This window comes from Neodiprion fabricii, chromosome 3 (genome assembly GCF_021155785.1).
Source record: "Neodiprion fabricii isolate iyNeoFabr1 chromosome 3, iyNeoFabr1.1, whole genome shotgun sequence".
Classification (NCBI taxonomy): Eukaryota; Metazoa; Arthropoda; class Insecta; order Hymenoptera; family Diprionidae; genus Neodiprion; species Neodiprion fabricii.
In genome coordinates this window covers 25,304,910-25,321,127 of record NC_060241.1, presented here as the reverse complement: position 1 = coordinate 25,321,127, position 16,218 = coordinate 25,304,910, and the positions used below count along the sequence as shown (strand labels likewise).

The window sequence follows — 16,218 nt, the reverse complement described above, 5'->3', positions numbered from 1 at the left end:
GAGTCACGTGGCGACGCATCTCGCTACATTATATCAAAATCAGTGTGATATCCTCAACTTCGTACATATCTCCCTAGCCCTAGTTACTTTTATATATTATCTGTGCCAGTCCAAACAATGTAAATTGGTAACGCAAAACGCGGGAGCCGTTCCCTGTTATCTATACGCTTATATATTTCGTATTCGTCATATATCGCTGGCACGGCTGTGCCCACAGTCGTCGGCCACCGATCGCAACTTGTTAGAACATTCTGCTCATCAACGAATTTGATACACATTTAGCAATAGTTTTCTCAAGTTTTTCTCCAATTAACCTGGTGTACACCTCAATCGTACAGTTTGTTATAACAAGTTATTATTTACAGAATCTGACAGGTGAGACTAACATACATATTCCCAATACTTTTGACATTTTCCAATATCGAACTTTGTCCATTGAGATTTTCAGACACGTTTTGGCGGACCCAACAGCCTATGCATGCAGTACGCTGCACGGTACAATTCTTAAGCACTGAACTCTACAGTGTTCATAAGCGCCCGCGTATATGTGTAGTTATAACTTGACATCACACTGTAGGAAGCGATGTTATTGGTACGTTTCGTAAGATCCGGACCAATCCTGTTTTTGTTTACAGCGGTGTTTGAAATCATTTCTGAATGAAACCAATAAAATACTATCTGTTGATGGTAATTTTATTGTGTACGTCTATATGCATATTGTTACCGATTCAAATTACACTCTTGAAATTCAATAATTGCGAAAATTTTGAGCTTTAATCAAGTCTTCACATCTATACTATCTATACTTGTATACTAATATTATAAAGAGGAAAGATTTGATTTTTTGTTTGAAATGAATAGGCTCCGAAACTACTGGACCGATTTAAAAAATTCTTTCACCGTTGGCAAGCTACACTATTCCCGAGTGACATAGGCTATGTTTCATTTTCAAAAAAATTAGGGATGCTTACTAAAACTTGAATAATCTAACCCAAGTTGTAAAAAAATAAACAAAAAACTTCCTTCAATCGCGTATGCTGCGAAAACTATTAATGATAGAACAAAATGATGTATTACAATTTTTCAGAACACATCACTATCTATAAAAAATGTCGCGACAGCATGTCTCTATCTTTTACAGTTACGTCACAATAAGCGTTCTTTTATTAAAAACTAGCAGCCCATCCCGGCTTCGCACGGGCATATAATAATATTATGTAATAATATAAATATTATTTTATTAGAAACTCACTGTAAACATTGTGTATTTTCTTTTATTATATTATTATATGCCCGTGCGAAACCGGGATGGGCTGCTAGTCCATTATAAATTTGAGTTTAGATCGAGTATCTGTTTATTTTTCCCCAGTTTGAATTCTATACTATTTTTCAAAACACTACGTTTCATATTTACTAATTCTTGTGCTTTGTATGTTATTTTAACGATTTTAAAGTGCTACTAGAAACAGGTATAAAAAAGTATAGAGACGAAATTTAATAGAAGATTGTTGCTGCTAATGTTACAGTTAATACATGCAAGAATGGATAAAAGAAGATTGAAGAAGATGCCAAGTCTGCTTGGTCAGACCGGAACTTCTAGGCTGTCGATCAATAATCAGGATGAACTCTGCGAAACTAAAAAACAAACACCATTGAAAGAAGGATCTAAAACCTGTGAAGAAAACTTGACAGATGATTCAGGAGATGAATCTCCAGTTTGGTCCAGTTCAAATAGAAAGAAAGGAAGAATGCTTACCAGTACGCAAATGTCAGAATCAAGAAATGTGGAAAATGTCAGTCAGCGTACAAGATTAGCGAGTGTTTCGCCCGAGCGCGTAATATTTTCAGAAGATTCGGATGACAATGGAACCTTTGTAACGAAATCAAAGAAGCTGAATAAAAGTAAAACTCCTGCCAAGGCATCAAAAAAATTAATTGCCATTAGCCCTGCTGTACCTAAAACTCCAGAATCAAAACGTAAGAGACTACATAGAAGCAATTCTTCAGATTCAGAATGTACTCCAACTGTTGCAAGTCGGAAAAGGAGAATAAGCGTCAGAACAAATACTCCATCTAAAATATCCGGCAATAGTTCTGAAACTTGCTGTTCAGTTGAAAGAAATTCAGAAGAAGACGAGGATACCGAAGAATTTCAACTAGTCAACAGGAAGCAATTGAGTGGTGCAACCAGGAAATCCGCGGTGAAGAATTCCAAAAAAGATGAGGATATCGAAGAATTTGACCCACTCAGCAGGAAGCGATTAAGCGGTGCAACTAGGCAATCCGCAGTGAAAAACATGACTACTCCCCAAAAGAGAAAAAAAAATGAACGAATTGGTAGAAACAAACCAGATGCTATAGAAGATGAAAGTACAGATGATGACATGTTTAACGAAGGTTCACCTAAAAAAGGCTCACGAAAACATGGGAAAATATCTCCGTCACAGTTGTTAGATAGCCCTGCAACAAGATTACGGAAACGCAACTGCATTGCTGAACAAAAGAGTTTATCAAAATCTCCCCAACATTCCAGAATGTCTCGCGGCCAAAGTGCTAAGAAATCACTGATGGAAAAAAATGTGACTCATTATTTGAGGCAATTCCTGAAACACGCTGGTATCATTATTACTGACGACGGCCCCAATGAATTATGTAAGAAACTTGGTTTTTGCGATGCTGAAAGTTGGTACAGTAGAGCGTTGATTATTCGATCGTCAGTTATCCGAATGATGATTTGGTTTATCCAAAACGTCAGTTATCACTCATCCGCGGAGCTGTGAAAAAGCAAACCCCGATATTGAAACTAATGTTTCATGTACCTATTCTATTACGTTCAACCAATAAGTGTTTTTTTCCAACAATGTTTGGTTACCCAAATTTTCGATTACTGGAATGATGCCCAGTTCCAATTGGGTCTGATAATCGACGCTCACTGTACTTTCTTCATATAGTTACTCCTCTAACTATCTTACTTTCCAGGTAAAAGTCGCTGTGATATTGTTAATAATTTAAATAAGTTACTAAGCTCAAAACAATACGATAAAGAGGAAATTATTAAACATTGGACACAATACATCGAGAATGTAGATAATCTTCAAAATGTATTAGAACAAACTGTGAATGATAATCAAGATGTTTTAATTGATGAGAATACTGAATCTATTGCACGAATTCTACTACATGTTTCACCTCTTCAGACAGGCATTTCTGTATCGCTTTTGGACCGACTTGCTATGGCTGTACTCGTTGAGTGAGTATTTTCCCTATTGTTAAGACCTATCTGTCATCCCAATGTGTACTCAGATACATAAGTCTCCAAATTGATTTTAGAGAAGAATGTTTTTCACAATGTAAGTTTATTTCCTCATACTAGTCACCAAGTCCTAATTTTGGAAAGAAAATATCCAATGTCTATATTATCCCTATCTTCGGTTTCTCTGTATTATAAAAACAACAGTTAAATATTTCACCAATTTGTCTATAACCATATACCAGAACGTTTTTATAACACTTTTTTCCGGGAATGTAGTGATAAACCTTCGAATTGCTCACCATGAGGCGCCCAGCCCTGATGCCTAAGAAAGCATAACAAGCAAGTGTAGTCCCTAATATTCTCTAATTGTACACATACTTTCAGAGAAACGCCAAGCGATGTTCCTTGGTCAGGTACATTATTAAGACAATTCAAATTCTTGGAACAGATTGTCGAACCCAACACGTTTGTCGTAAAGCTTCAAGAATTGCTGGAATCAGCTCAAACGTGTTTTCAAAGTGAAATAATATCGTACTTACCCGACATTGTCATTGATGCCCAGCATCATATTATTGGTGAAATACTCAGTAAGCTTTTAGATGACAACCCAGAATTGACAGAGGTCATACTAGATTGTATATCCCGTTTGACCCTGAGTAAAGACTATTTGGGAAGGATTAGAGAGAAGTGCTTCGAATTGCTGCAACAGAATTTAAAATTGAATGCCGTTCCTACTATAACAAGGTTTTAACAATTGAATTATTTATCTTTCTACTACGAATAGAGATACAAATAATTCAATTCTGGCTCAGTATGCTCTTCTATTCTAATACCATATTGCTCTGCTCAATAGGTTGCTACTGTATTACAATTATGTGTTCATATTGTAGATTTATTTTGGCCGAGTCATTACTTCCGGAAACTTGTATAAAGGCCTTAATGGCTATTCGATCCATAGACATGCAGGCACTTGCTGGTGAAAATATCGAAGAATGTTTTACCAATCAAGTTCTGACTGTTGCTGCCCTAAAAAGGTCAAATCAAGTGTCCAAGCAAATAGCTGATGCTGCATTAACTGTTGTGCAACGTGTTAAAAAGGATCCAAAACCACTAGACCTGATTATGTTGTTACTCAATTTCTCAAGTAACACTGCAAAAAAAAAGAACGTTGAGACTTTGGTGAAAAATCGGGTCCGATCTGGTTTTTATAGGCCCAGCTTATTAAAATCTCTTTATTACGATTATAAAGAGGTATGTAGTGTGTAATTGACTATAATTTCACTTCTCGTCAAACTTAAGGAAGTTCATATGTTGAAAATAAGCCCTGTTTTTGAATTTAATTACGAGATAATCCCACATTGATTATTTGTCAAATTAATACATCCATAAGAAAGCATGACTTTTCTAGTAGTGCTCAGAAATTTTAGTAATTTATTATCCCTAATATCATTATTAATTTAGTACAAAAGTATTGATTCTCCACTCAGCACTAACCTGATTAAGTTCGAAAAATTTATATCATTAAAATATTATGAAAATTGGGTGGTATAGGATAATACAATATTATGTCTTCACCAAATAAAAATCGCGTTTTCTTTAAGGTGGCTAGAGATTTACAGTCTGTGGCAATTACTCTGGCCTCTCATCTATTAAAAGCTGGTGATCGTGTGTATGCTGAATTTGCAATTGAATGGTTTCGATTATTATTTCTAAGTCAAGCCGAAACTGTTCACAAGCAACAAGAAGTCCTTGCAAAAATTATCAAATTAACTATGGCTGGAACGGCAACATCAAAAAATGCCCTTGCAATTCTCAGTAAGATGGCACGTGATGAAAATGAAAGAAAACATTTACAAAAACATTCCCATCATCTAAGGACTCTCCTTGAAGAAGTTGATGAACTCGACTTGGAAGAGGTTGCTACTGTCAGCGATTTGTTACACGGTTTATGCATGAGTTCTAATTCAACGTCAGAAGCACTGCAAGCTGACTTGGACATTGTTCTATTGAAACAACTGGCTGCGTCAAAACCAGTGTGTGTAATAGCAGATATTTATTCTTGTTCCATGTTTTTTCAAAAATTACTATAAGAGTTTCGCTTCCAGTGCGACCAGTGTGAGTATGTTTGTATGCTAAGATGTTTGGCTAGAACAGTCTTGCTACTTTATTTAAAAAGTCTACCAAAATATTAGCTACAAAGAATATTCCTAAAATATTTCTTTATTACCTTATTGTTTCCTTATTTAAATGACAGGTAAATCATGTATTTTCGCCCATTACACATAAATTTATGAACCATTTGAACGATACATGAAGGTAGGCATTGCAATATTTAATACTTTATTTTCAATTAAAGCTGCTAAATTGAACGTTCATTTAGGACCAAATGCAAGGGTGTCTTAGGAGCACTAATGGCTATTAAACATGCAGCAGCATATCCAAGGACCGTAGAACGCGCATTACAATTATTTGGTAAGTCGAAAGACTTTTATTGTTATTATTTGAAATGAAGTACAGATATTGGTAATTCAGAGCATGTTACTGGGACATTGATTGATTCTATCACTATTTATTTTGTTTAGAGCAAGCAATAAAGGCTGTGAAGAGCTGCTCCAGGGCTCGGGCTTTGTTTTATGACCAAATGGCAGATATTATTGCAAATACCCCGGACTTTGATGAAAAACTTTTGAAGGAAACTATCACGGATCATTTTACAGCTGAGTTATCTGATCTCTATCTCACAAAAGTGACAGAGTATAGGTAATGATTTTGTCTAGATATATTCATTTTTTTTTAGTACAAAATTAAAATATTTAAACCAAAATACCTTAGCCATTTCTATTCTAGTATTGGTAATATCATACTCTGATTACGTACAGAACTGAAAAGATTACAAATTCACAGCAATATTATACATACCATTAAGTTTACCATCATCATATCTTGTCACAGACAGTTCTGATTTGCGTAAAGTAATGAAGCTTATTCCCGGGAACAATTTTGCGGAATCAAAAATGACAATTTCAAAAATCTAACATAAGAAATCAAAAGGTGTTTGATATTTTCATTAGTGGACCTTTGTCGGTGCGATTCTCACTTAATTCAGAAGCGGAATCACCCGTGGATGATGAATTTGGAGTGAGTTTTGGTGATGGTAAAGACGGTGCAGCGGTGTCGGCCTTATTTCGGCTCATTAAAGCTTGCCACATGAGAGGAAGTGATGGTGACCTATCATTGATTGATGGTCTATTGGCATGCCCAGTTTTCCTACCGAAAGATCTCAATGACCCGGATGAAGCTGCACTGGATCAAATTTTTCATTGCATCAATTGGTAAGCTATTATGTCTTTATGATAAATACAAATAGTAAAATCTTCTTAACGTAAATTTCTGATACAATATCTATTAAAGGTTCAGAGAAACAATTAGTGGCTTTGTAACTCAAACAGACAGCACAATGCAAAGAATTTTACTAAAACGGTTGGACCACTTAATGAATCTTCAAGCCGAACTCAGCATGAATTTAGCAATGACTGGATCTCACTATCAACCACCAGTATGCTATTTCCACTATTTTCCATCACCGCCGTTTTGCAAGGTCGAAAAAAGAACGGGCAAACGTGGTAATAAAACCTCTCTAGACAAATCTGGCAGTCTTTCTGAATGGTCTTGCTGGGAATCAGGTTTTGATCTAATTTCGAAGAACCCTGCTTATTTTAGACAGCTAGATGCAAAGGTATACAAATAATGAGTCCAGTCCTGTACAATCATTTTATTGCTGCTTTGAACTGGGTTCTTTGCAATAATTTCATGTTTGCAGATAGCGCATCTTCTCGATTTTTCGATGGAAATAAGATTGACTCAAAGCAGACCAAAAACGATCACAATAGCTCAAGTATGTTTCATAGTTAAGGAACTCTTGGGAATGTTGGAAAATGAAGCTTCTCAATCGTTTATGAGAGATTTGGTTGGATTATTGCCCAAGGTATGTAGTAAGGTGGACCAGGTAATAACTGAGTTACGTGATAAAGATGATATTCAGAATAGAGAATGCTTGCAATTACTGTTGAGTCTTCTGGCTGCAATTTTCAATTGGAAAGGATTTCATAACTTTGTGAACAACCAAATGCTGAGAGGTGAGTTTTCCTTGGGAAAGCATATTTATCATTTTAACCATGCAGAGATATAATGTTTAACAAAAATTCTAAATTATCCATATCTGTTGAGTTGTATAAGAATAACGAACAAATAATTTCAGAGGCATTGAGGATTGTTGCAAGTCAGACTGATGAAATGAACACGTTATTGCGATCCTGCAAAGAATTGGTAACTCAATCATGTTCATATGTCGAATCATTAGCTGACGTTGCTACGCGAATTCCTGTTGCAATTGCACTTGTTAATTTGTATGAAGCTTTGATACAACATTCAGAAAGTCTCGCTAGTCAACATAGAGGAAATTTGGGTAAGTGATGTTACAGCTGTACTATCTAAAAACATTTACCATTTGCAACTTGATATTGGTTTAGTATTACACCTGATAGTTTACAATTTCAGTTTTCTCGTCATAACGATCAAACCCATTATTTATACCAGTGTACAGAAACTCATAATGATTTAATTCAATAAACTGAGGAATACGTAACTAATTTTACTGTACCTACTTAGACAGTATCTGAAAAAATAATTTACATGGGACTTATATAAATAAAATGATAAATTTATTCACTCCTTTCGTTTTATTAAATTAGTATTGTATAATTGACCTTTAATATCGTACTCAATACTTTGACATGTATCGTTTGTAGAAACTTTTACTGACTTAAAATATATTTTGTGTCCACTGATAGCAAAAATGGCGTTTGGATTTTTGTGTCTTGATTGGCCTGAAGATAAGCGGAATATTTCATCCTATAGATCTGCCATTAAGACTCTTTTGAAAAGTTGGCTCAACAATGAACCGGATCCCCTAGACACTGTGGTAACACTGTTAAAGTGGTTGCCAGAAGAAACTGAGAAATTGTCAAAACCTCAGGACTCCTTAGCCAGAATACTCTCTATTACCAAAAGCACCTTCAATTTACTGTTCAATCAAATTATTTTAGGACTAATCGAAGGTGTCAAGAAATCATTAGATGTAGTTAAAAGGTAACCATAATGAAACAGTAATATATAGGCATTGTTTATCGTACAAGATAGATATATTTTAATTTATTCCCAATGTATTTGGCTACAGTCAAATGGTATAAGTGGTTGAATTTGGTGAATACATCAGAAGTATACGCTTATTTCTTTTTAGAGATGGCGAAAGAATACAAATTTGGAATTCTGTTGCAACTGGTGTGCAAAGAATTGTTCGAATTTGTAAGATGATGGAGGTCAAGGCCAATTGGCTCCTATTTTTGCAACGTATTCCCGTGTTATTGAGGTTGTTCATAACTTCTGGCATGCCAGTTCTTGAGCATAACTTGAAATATCACGTCGAAGAAGTAACGGGAATTGTAAAACAATTGCAAGGTACAAATTTCATTGTGCATAATATTTGTGAGGTAGTGACAACTATTTGTTCAAAACCACATTACGAGGCACAATTTTTCTTTATTGAGCGAGTGTAATTATATTTTTTTTGAGTATTAACAAATTTCTGTACCTAGGGAAAAAATCAATTTATGATCAAATGTTTATAAACTTACACAGAAGGAACAAGGTATCTCCACGTTCTGTGTTGCCACAGCACGGTAACAGGTGACACAACTTTAGCCAAATACGTTCCTGTTGCCAAATCAACACTCGAGAAATTAGTCTTCAGTGTAAAAGGAATGCTTGTGCTGAACAACAGTTCGCAGGCGTTTTGGATGGGGAATTTGATAAACAAAGACATAAAAGGACAAGCAATTGAAATGGAGGTTTGTAACGTTGTAACTAGTAAATAATTTGAAACTCACTATGATTAGTAATTTTATTGACAGAGAATTCCGTTAATGGAGGTACATACACCTTTAGATCTTGAAAATATCGATTTTCCATTGATTTTCAGCAGAATACTGAAGAGTCAACCACTGTGTCAGCTGGCTCCATAACAGATATGTCCGAAGAATTGCTTACGGATGGGACAGATGAAAGTACAGACGAGGAGATCGAGTGAATGGAGTTATCTGAATCCTTTCTCTTCTTTTAATTTTCTTATAATTAGTTACATAGTATTTTTACTTTTGAGGTACAATATTGTTTTTAACCTTAAACAAAGCTTAACATTATAATATTCAACCTGTTTTTTTTTGAAAAGCAATTTTAAACTATAAATCTGGCAATCCGTAATGAGTTGGTATATACAGTATCTGTTACATAAATATCTGTAATTCTGTCGTAAAAGTCTGTCTCTTCCACGACGCATCTGGCATTAAAGTTTCTTCTACAAAAGTAAGTCTGTTCGATCCGTCCACCATCAATATTGAGTGTGCTCTAGTTCCGTACTCTGCATCCTGGATATGAACGAAAACTGAACTCAAATCTTTATACCAATTCGGAGCTCTACTTTCGAGTTCTGGGTCAGGCAAATGTCTACAGAAGGAAAGTTTTTACATTAGAATTTCTTATTTTTTACAAACTAATTTTTAAATATTGCTATTTAGAAATGAATCTAAAAGAGCTACTACTGTGCAAGTTAATCGATTTCTATACTTTTCATTCCATCTGAGGAATTCTATGAGATTTTCAATTATTTTGTCTTGGTCCAAAATAGTTGCGTCCTGAACGATGTTTTTAAATCTTTCCTTCCCTAACGTAACTTTTTTGAGAGGTCGACCCGTAGGACTATTCCCAAAACCTAAAATGGTATCCAGACATTTTTCTGGTCCTTCAGAATTTTCGGCGCTGCATAGGAGAGACACATGTGTATTCCTGACGAAAAACATTGTATGTCAATTGAAGCCGTAGTAAGTGAAAAGGCAGTCACTTTTGTACTGGGACTAACATCACCAAAACTTATAATGCTTGTGATTGTAATTACTTATATATTTTTCGTCAAAATATAAAAAATAGTTTGTTTACAATAAAAATCAGTTTTATCAATCTTCGTAAATATAATGCGTAATAATATAAGTCGTAAACACTCGGATGTAACATACCATAGATTGACCAATATCAAATTGAAGGGATTATAGATTTGTTCATAACGGTTTTTTTCATAAAGATTTGCCAAGTATTTATCTGCGGATACATCTGAAATAATGTAATCTTTGACAAGATAGCCGCGGCCCTCTCCTGGCGTTGTGGTCGATCTCTTTTCTCCAGTTAAATTTAGAAGGGCGCCAAATCGTCCTTCCGTTGATAACGCTAACCAGGTACCGCCCTCCTTGCCTGGTTCCATATCCACACCTATTATATATACATACTGTTTATCAGATAAGTCGATAACGAAATCAAATATAGCATAGATAAGACCAGTGTTGAGAATGATTATCGGGCGTACTCTGTTGATATGATCGTACCGATGAAATCAGACAAAACTAACTGCTTCTCTTTACTTTTTATAGTTTGACGCGAATTATCACAGCGTTATTATTAATTTTATGAACCTATATAATGATGCACTATATCGACGTAATTTTGCGGGAGGAATCGATTGCACGCAGTTTGGAGTCGCTGCGAACGACTCCCCTCTGCATTTTTTCGATCCATTTTCGGACGATAATGAAAAATTCTAAAATACATTTATTGGGACTCTATATTGTTTTGAATTCATTTTAAGAGGTAAAATGATTGCGCATCGTCTAAACTTGCTGCGAATACCGAATTAAAAGTTTTGGCCTAAAAACTAAAAATTTCCTCCCTTTTTCTCAACTATTGGTCCTAAGATGTTCCATGCGTTTGTTGTGCATTTCAAGTAGGAGAAGGAGCATTCTGAAAAGCGAGTCTAAGACGAGAAGTTTTTCAGCCCAAACATCGCAGAAAAACGATAGCCTTCTGATGTTGTAGCGACATTAGAGCAGATTATGTGAAACGTATACAAAAAGTACAAAACTCACTTGGTCGGGAATAAGAGAGTAATCGACATTATCGAGGTAACACACGTAGAATCATTCAGCGCCCATTACAAGTATTGATGATTAGTAAACAGCAGAAGAAATAGCAGAAGCATTACTGGAAAACCAAAATTATATGTCATATCAAACGTATAGAATAATATCGTGTCTGTTAACGTGATATTATGTATATTTGTTGAGATATAATACACTGAGGAATGGATTCAAGCATTATTCAAAATCTGCCTGATTTGAACCAAAAAAATTCAAAGGGATAATCAAAAGCTGCAATTTTTACGTGAACGAAATTTTTTTCTATGAATGGATTTGGTGACCCTTTCTAGACTAGTTGATTCCTCAGGTACGCCGAAAAAGCATCAAAAAGTAAAGAGGCTAGGAACCAGCAGCAGAGAAATTATGAATGTTTCTGGCTGAAACTCTTGATTCGTTACATGAAGCGTAATCGGACAGCGTGCAATCAATTCCTATCGCAAAATTACAACGATAAGGTGCATCCACGGATCGAGTCCAGCATTATTAAATATCGTACAAATTTTCACCTAAAATCCAAAACGATAAGCCTTACTGTGTTTTATTAAAAATCTTTTTGTCTCAGAATCGACTTGTATGATCTTTCCTAGTCTAATTGCAACCTCAAGAGTGCTAAAAAGTTATCTAGCGCAACAAATGACTAACAGTTGAAGGAATACAAATAACAAATCCCATGAAAATTAAGTGTTTATTTATTTAATTATAAATTAGATAAAATAGAGACAATGCAATATCATACATCATCTATTGTTTTCTGTGGAGACGTGTTGTACCTATCCAGAGGCAGAAACCTGAGTTATATTTCTAATCTATGATAAGGACTATCTGATACAGTATTTTTCTTATTCTGCTCAAGGCAATGTATACTACACAGTAGGGGTGTGCGGGTACGCGAGATTTCGGGTACTCGAATTCGGGTTCGGGTCGGGTTTCTTGGCAAACCCGAAATCTTCGGGTAGTCCGAAAACTTCGGTTAGTCGAAAAACGGTGGGTAGTCCGAAATTTTCGCAAACCTCTGCTCACTTTAAAAATCCCGGTATTCTTGGAGAAGCGAAAACAGTCACGAGCAAAATTATCGAAAACTCCGCAATTTTCGGCAAACCCAACATTTTTGAGGAACTCGAGAAGTTTGGGTAATCCAAAAGTTTCGGATAATCCGAAATTTTCGGGTACCCGACCCGAAGAATTTCAGTACCCGCACACCCCGACTGTATAGCAATTTCCACATATAATAATAAAACTTTGTGCAATCTTTGATCCGATTTTTGCGGTCCTTTTCATCTTTCACTTTAATATTATTTGTCAATTTGTTAAATTAATACACACTGACAATCGAACACTTGTACTACATTCAAGGCGCTGACTTATGAAGTATACTCAAATTTCTTACTACTCAAATAAAATTAATTACACAATCAAAGTCCGATTCATATTCAAATTTGAACATATCTATGTAAATATTCAGTTGCATATTCCATTCATAATTACTTTCGTTCCGTTTCAGCAGCATCATATAGTTCGTCGTAATTGTAGTTTGACATGTATACAACTGTTTTACTGTAATTTTGTACATACGTGTGAATTATTTTTTACAATTGAATAAACATATTTGGAAAACAACAAAACAATGCAAGTTTAAACGAATAGAACAATTCTAAACTATACTTCTTTGTGTTTTCAAATACTTTTCTACCATTTAGACATAGTCCGTACGCTAGGGGTTGAAAGATATGCAATATATATCCCGTGCGGAAATTGAAACCGGGAACTGGCCGGGTACGGGTCAGTTCTCCCGGTTTCAAACCGGGCGCTGAGCAGCCTTTCCAGCCAGCTCCCGGACAATAGTGTTAGTCTTAAATCTGAGTGAGAAAATGTTTTTCATGTATTTTAAGTGAATAATAATCAGAAAACCCGTTAGACGTCCCTATTGAATATCAACTAAAGAGTTCCAGGAGCGTCTTATTTAAGACACAAACTGATCTGCTGGCAGTTGTAAACACGAAAAAAAAATTTACTAACAATTATCCATCATAAATTCGATAAAAAGGAAAAAAAGATTAAAAATCAAATGTGTCCGATCTTCCACTCAACCGACAATGCTCATCTTTCGCTATAATATTTTTTTCTACCTAAACTAACTATTTCGGGTGAGGCCCGTTGGAAAATCGAAGTTTTTTTTATTTTGAAACACCCTGTTATACATATAATATATGTATAGTTAAAATGAAATAAATTTTAGCTCAAAATATACTCTCTCATTTCTTATGCATAAAAATTAATACGCAAAATAAAAAACAATCTTTACGAAATCGGCATTATACCCGAACTTTAAAAAAAAAAAATTTTCACACAAAATAATCCGTTGATCATAACTTGTTGTTCTAAAATTCACATTTACTTTGATTTCCTTAAAAATGAAGCAATTACTTACGTAACATTTATTTAATATCTGTAGGATTTATTTAAGATGTAAAAATGAATACATTTATCATTCGCAAGAACAGCGGAGAGAATGAGAAGAATCCTTGAATACCATAACCATTTACACCAAAGTAACGCAGGTTGCCCCATTTTCATACTTGGAATGAATTTCGGCATCGGTCGGGTGATCACATTAAACGGTGGCGATGCGCGGCGATGCGCGGCCCACCGCCGAAATATTCCCAACCTGGAACTCGCGAAAAATCGCCGCGGCCGCCGCAGTCTAGTGTGAATACCTATATGAATAACTCTATGAGCGAAAATTTCGCCGCCGTCCGCCGCGGTCTAGTCGGCGTCAGCCTTAAGTCTGCCGTAAAGCACTGCCCATGGGCGCTGCCGATCAGTCATGCACCAGAGTCCCAACGAAGCATGTATCATGAACTAGCGTACGATCTGATGCTACAGGAAATGTTATCTGGGTAGGGACCTCAGACCTCTTGACTCATGTGAGTTTCGCACTTGCCTTCAGGTCGTGCGGCACTTTACACTAGTCAGGAAATCTTTATATTATGCGCATTTGCTATATAGGAAAATAACTATTGTATCTTACAGAATGCAAATGGAACCAGCTGATAAAGGTGTTACTGGATCACTATAACACGGCCTCTTTTGCCCTTAAGCCCACTTACCCGCAAAGCACTGGTCACAATATACTATTTCGTACCTCCTAGGCACCTAGGATAATTTTTCCACCAATGAGCCGTTGCAGTTGGTCGTTTCAACGATTCATCTCGATTCGATGCCAATATTATTCGATAGGTATCCCCCTTCGCTTCGGCATTTCGATAAATAAACATGATACACATGATGTTACGATGTCACGCTAACTGCCAACACTCCACACAATACTGATGCGTAGAGCTTACAGAAACGGAGAGGACACGATTCCATAGAGTTATCAGCCCAAGAAACACCAGTGTATGAAAGTTGCTTTTAAGATGTCTGTTTTCAGATAACTTACTGACTTACTGACTGATAACTTAGCCAAGATACCTAAAAAACGTCCGCTAGGAGTTACCTTGTACAAGTTGTCTAGAAGTCAGCCGATCAAGGCCACTACTAGTTTTTGAAGTGAAAACTTCTTTAGCGGCGCTTGGCACTTTTGTAGATGGGTACAAAATGTTAAACTCGCGTCAGACCCGTAGCCTGATCGAAAAAGCGTAAGACGGATGGAGAGGGGGTAATATCCCCCTCTCTTTCTACCGTACGGCGAAAATGTATGCCTGCTCCGTCTGTCTCGTTTAATACACATGTATTCAAAAGTAGTAGGTACATATTTGAATCTTTTTTATATGAAGTGATTAAATGCATACGTTTTTCATCAGAGAACGTATTTTTGTGGGTAATGACCATATTTTTTGATGTACTTGGCGAAAGATTTTTGCCGTTTATGCTAATTATATCAGCGAAACTAATTCGAAAAAATTGCTGCAGGCGCTCCAATAGAAGGAACGGAAGCGCCTGTGCTCCAGCTCATAGGCCACCGGCATGTCGTCACGTGTAATGAATTACCTTTTCGGAGTGTGTGAGAGAACGACTCGATTCATGCATGGTTTAAGGAAAGTATAATAACATGTAAGAGGATGAGAGAAGTAAGCGTTCATACATTCCGTGTATATCCAAAAGTTTATTCAGTTTCTGCACACATTTTATCAGAGAATAATTCTTTGAACATTGAATTCTTAGATTCTATTCCGATTTTTGTAGTGACCATTTATTTCAATTCTCAGTGCATCAAAGAATTGATTCCAGCATTTTTTTGAATCATTGAATTTTCCGTCAGAAGTCTAAGGTGGTTAAGTTGAATTTCTTTCGTGATTTTCAGAGCAAAGAACATTTCGACTCGTTAGCTGACTCGTTAACTAAAGAATGAATCTTTGGTCCACGCCTGACGATCGAAGGACCAAGCCGCTTCAGTCTGCAATTGACAGGAAAGATAAAGAGCGTATTTCTTGTCTGGAATGTGAGAACTGAAATCATTATACGTCATAACATATCATCATGCATCATACATCATACATCATACATCGTACATCATACATCATACACCATACATCATACATCGTACATCATACATCATCATACATAGTATTAAAGGTCGAAACAAAAGTTTGGATGTCGGATGTTCAGAAAGTGACGTCACCAATTCAAAATCAGCTAGCCGAATTCCTCAGTCGGGAAACAACCGCGCAGTAGAGCGGACGTATGAGAGTCGCGCTCCGCAGATTTCCAGTACCGGGTTCTCAACCTCCCGGATCCCGCGCTTCGGGTCCGCTACGTATTTCGAGTACCGGGTTCTCAACCTCCCAGATCTCGCGCTTCGGGTCCGCTACGCGGTGAAACTCGACTTCCAGGATATGCGCTCCGTGGTTCCTGGTTCTTGTTTACAATAAATTATTTCAATTCGTT

The 16,218-nt window shown here is 36.2% G+C and overlaps 2 protein-coding genes across 6 annotated transcripts; one reads left to right on the top strand and one right to left on the bottom strand.

Annotated features, from left to right (window-relative positions):
* The first annotated feature begins 4 nt into the window (after positions 1-4).
* LOC124178802 (Fanconi anemia group D2 protein) lies at positions 5-9,735 on the top strand. Of its 3 annotated transcripts, XM_046562459.1 has the most exons (17): positions 5-375; positions 449-592; positions 1,527-2,652; positions 2,980-3,250; positions 3,638-3,997; positions 4,144-4,504; positions 4,855-5,288; positions 5,634-5,725; positions 5,836-6,013; positions 6,325-6,585; positions 6,665-6,989; positions 7,074-7,389; positions 7,512-7,718; positions 8,104-8,401; positions 8,553-8,770; positions 8,951-9,159; positions 9,291-9,735. In XM_046562459.1, exons 2-17 carry the CDS (start codon positions 584-586, stop codon positions 9,396-9,398), a joined length of 4,773 nt encoding a protein of 1,590 aa, XP_046418415.1. In that variant the 5' UTR covers positions 5-375; positions 449-583; the 3' UTR covers positions 9,399-9,735. The 3 variants fall into 3 exon arrangements, with proteins under 3 accessions (XP_046418415.1, XP_046418416.1, XP_046418417.1); XM_046562460.1 differs by lacking the exon at positions 449-592; XM_046562461.1 differs by lacking the exons at positions 5-375; positions 449-592; positions 1,527-2,652; positions 2,980-3,250 and adding an exon at positions 3,271-3,350.
* Positions 9,199-14,795, bottom strand: LOC124178809 (transport and Golgi organization protein 2). 3 transcript variants are annotated; one of them, XM_046562476.1, is made up of 4 exons: positions 14,474-14,795; positions 10,381-10,630; positions 9,935-10,126; positions 9,199-9,814 (listed from the first exon to the last, which is right to left on the bottom strand). In XM_046562476.1, the coding sequence occupies exons 1-4, from the start codon at positions 14,613-14,615 to the stop codon at positions 9,595-9,597; spliced, it is 804 nt and encodes a 267-aa protein (XP_046418432.1). In that variant the 5' UTR covers positions 14,616-14,795; the 3' UTR covers positions 9,199-9,594. The 3 variants fall into 3 exon arrangements, with proteins under 3 accessions (XP_046418432.1, XP_046418431.1, XP_046418434.1); XM_046562475.1 differs by having other exon boundaries at positions 9,935-10,153; positions 14,474-14,791; XM_046562478.1 differs by lacking the exon at positions 14,474-14,795 and adding an exon at positions 12,817-12,986 and having other exon boundaries at positions 9,935-10,153.
* Positions 14,796-16,218: the final 1,423 nt, after the last annotated feature.

Excerpts from the sequence above, each read along its gene's own strand:
- LOC124178802 (XM_046562459.1), top strand. Across the intron at positions 4,505-4,854 it reads TTTATTACGATTATAAAGAG|GTGGCTAGAGATTTACAGTC; the intron begins GTATGTAGTGTG and ends GTTTTCTTTAAG. Across the intron at positions 6,586-6,664 it reads ATTTTTCATTGCATCAATTG|GTTCAGAGAAACAATTAGTG; the intron begins GTAAGCTATTAT and ends TATCTATTAAAG.
- LOC124178809 (XM_046562475.1), bottom strand. The coding sequence starts at position 14,615 with ATGTGTATCATGTTTATTTATCGAAATGCCGAAGCGAAGGGGGATACC. Across the intron at positions 10,631-14,473 it reads TTATCCTAGGTGCCTAGGAG|GTGTGGATATGGAACCAGGC; the intron begins GTACGAAATAGT and ends TATATATAATAG. Across the intron at positions 9,815-9,934 it reads TTCCTCAGATGGAATGAAAA|ACATTTGCCTGACCCAGAAC; the intron begins GTATAGAAATCG and ends TTCCTTCTGTAG.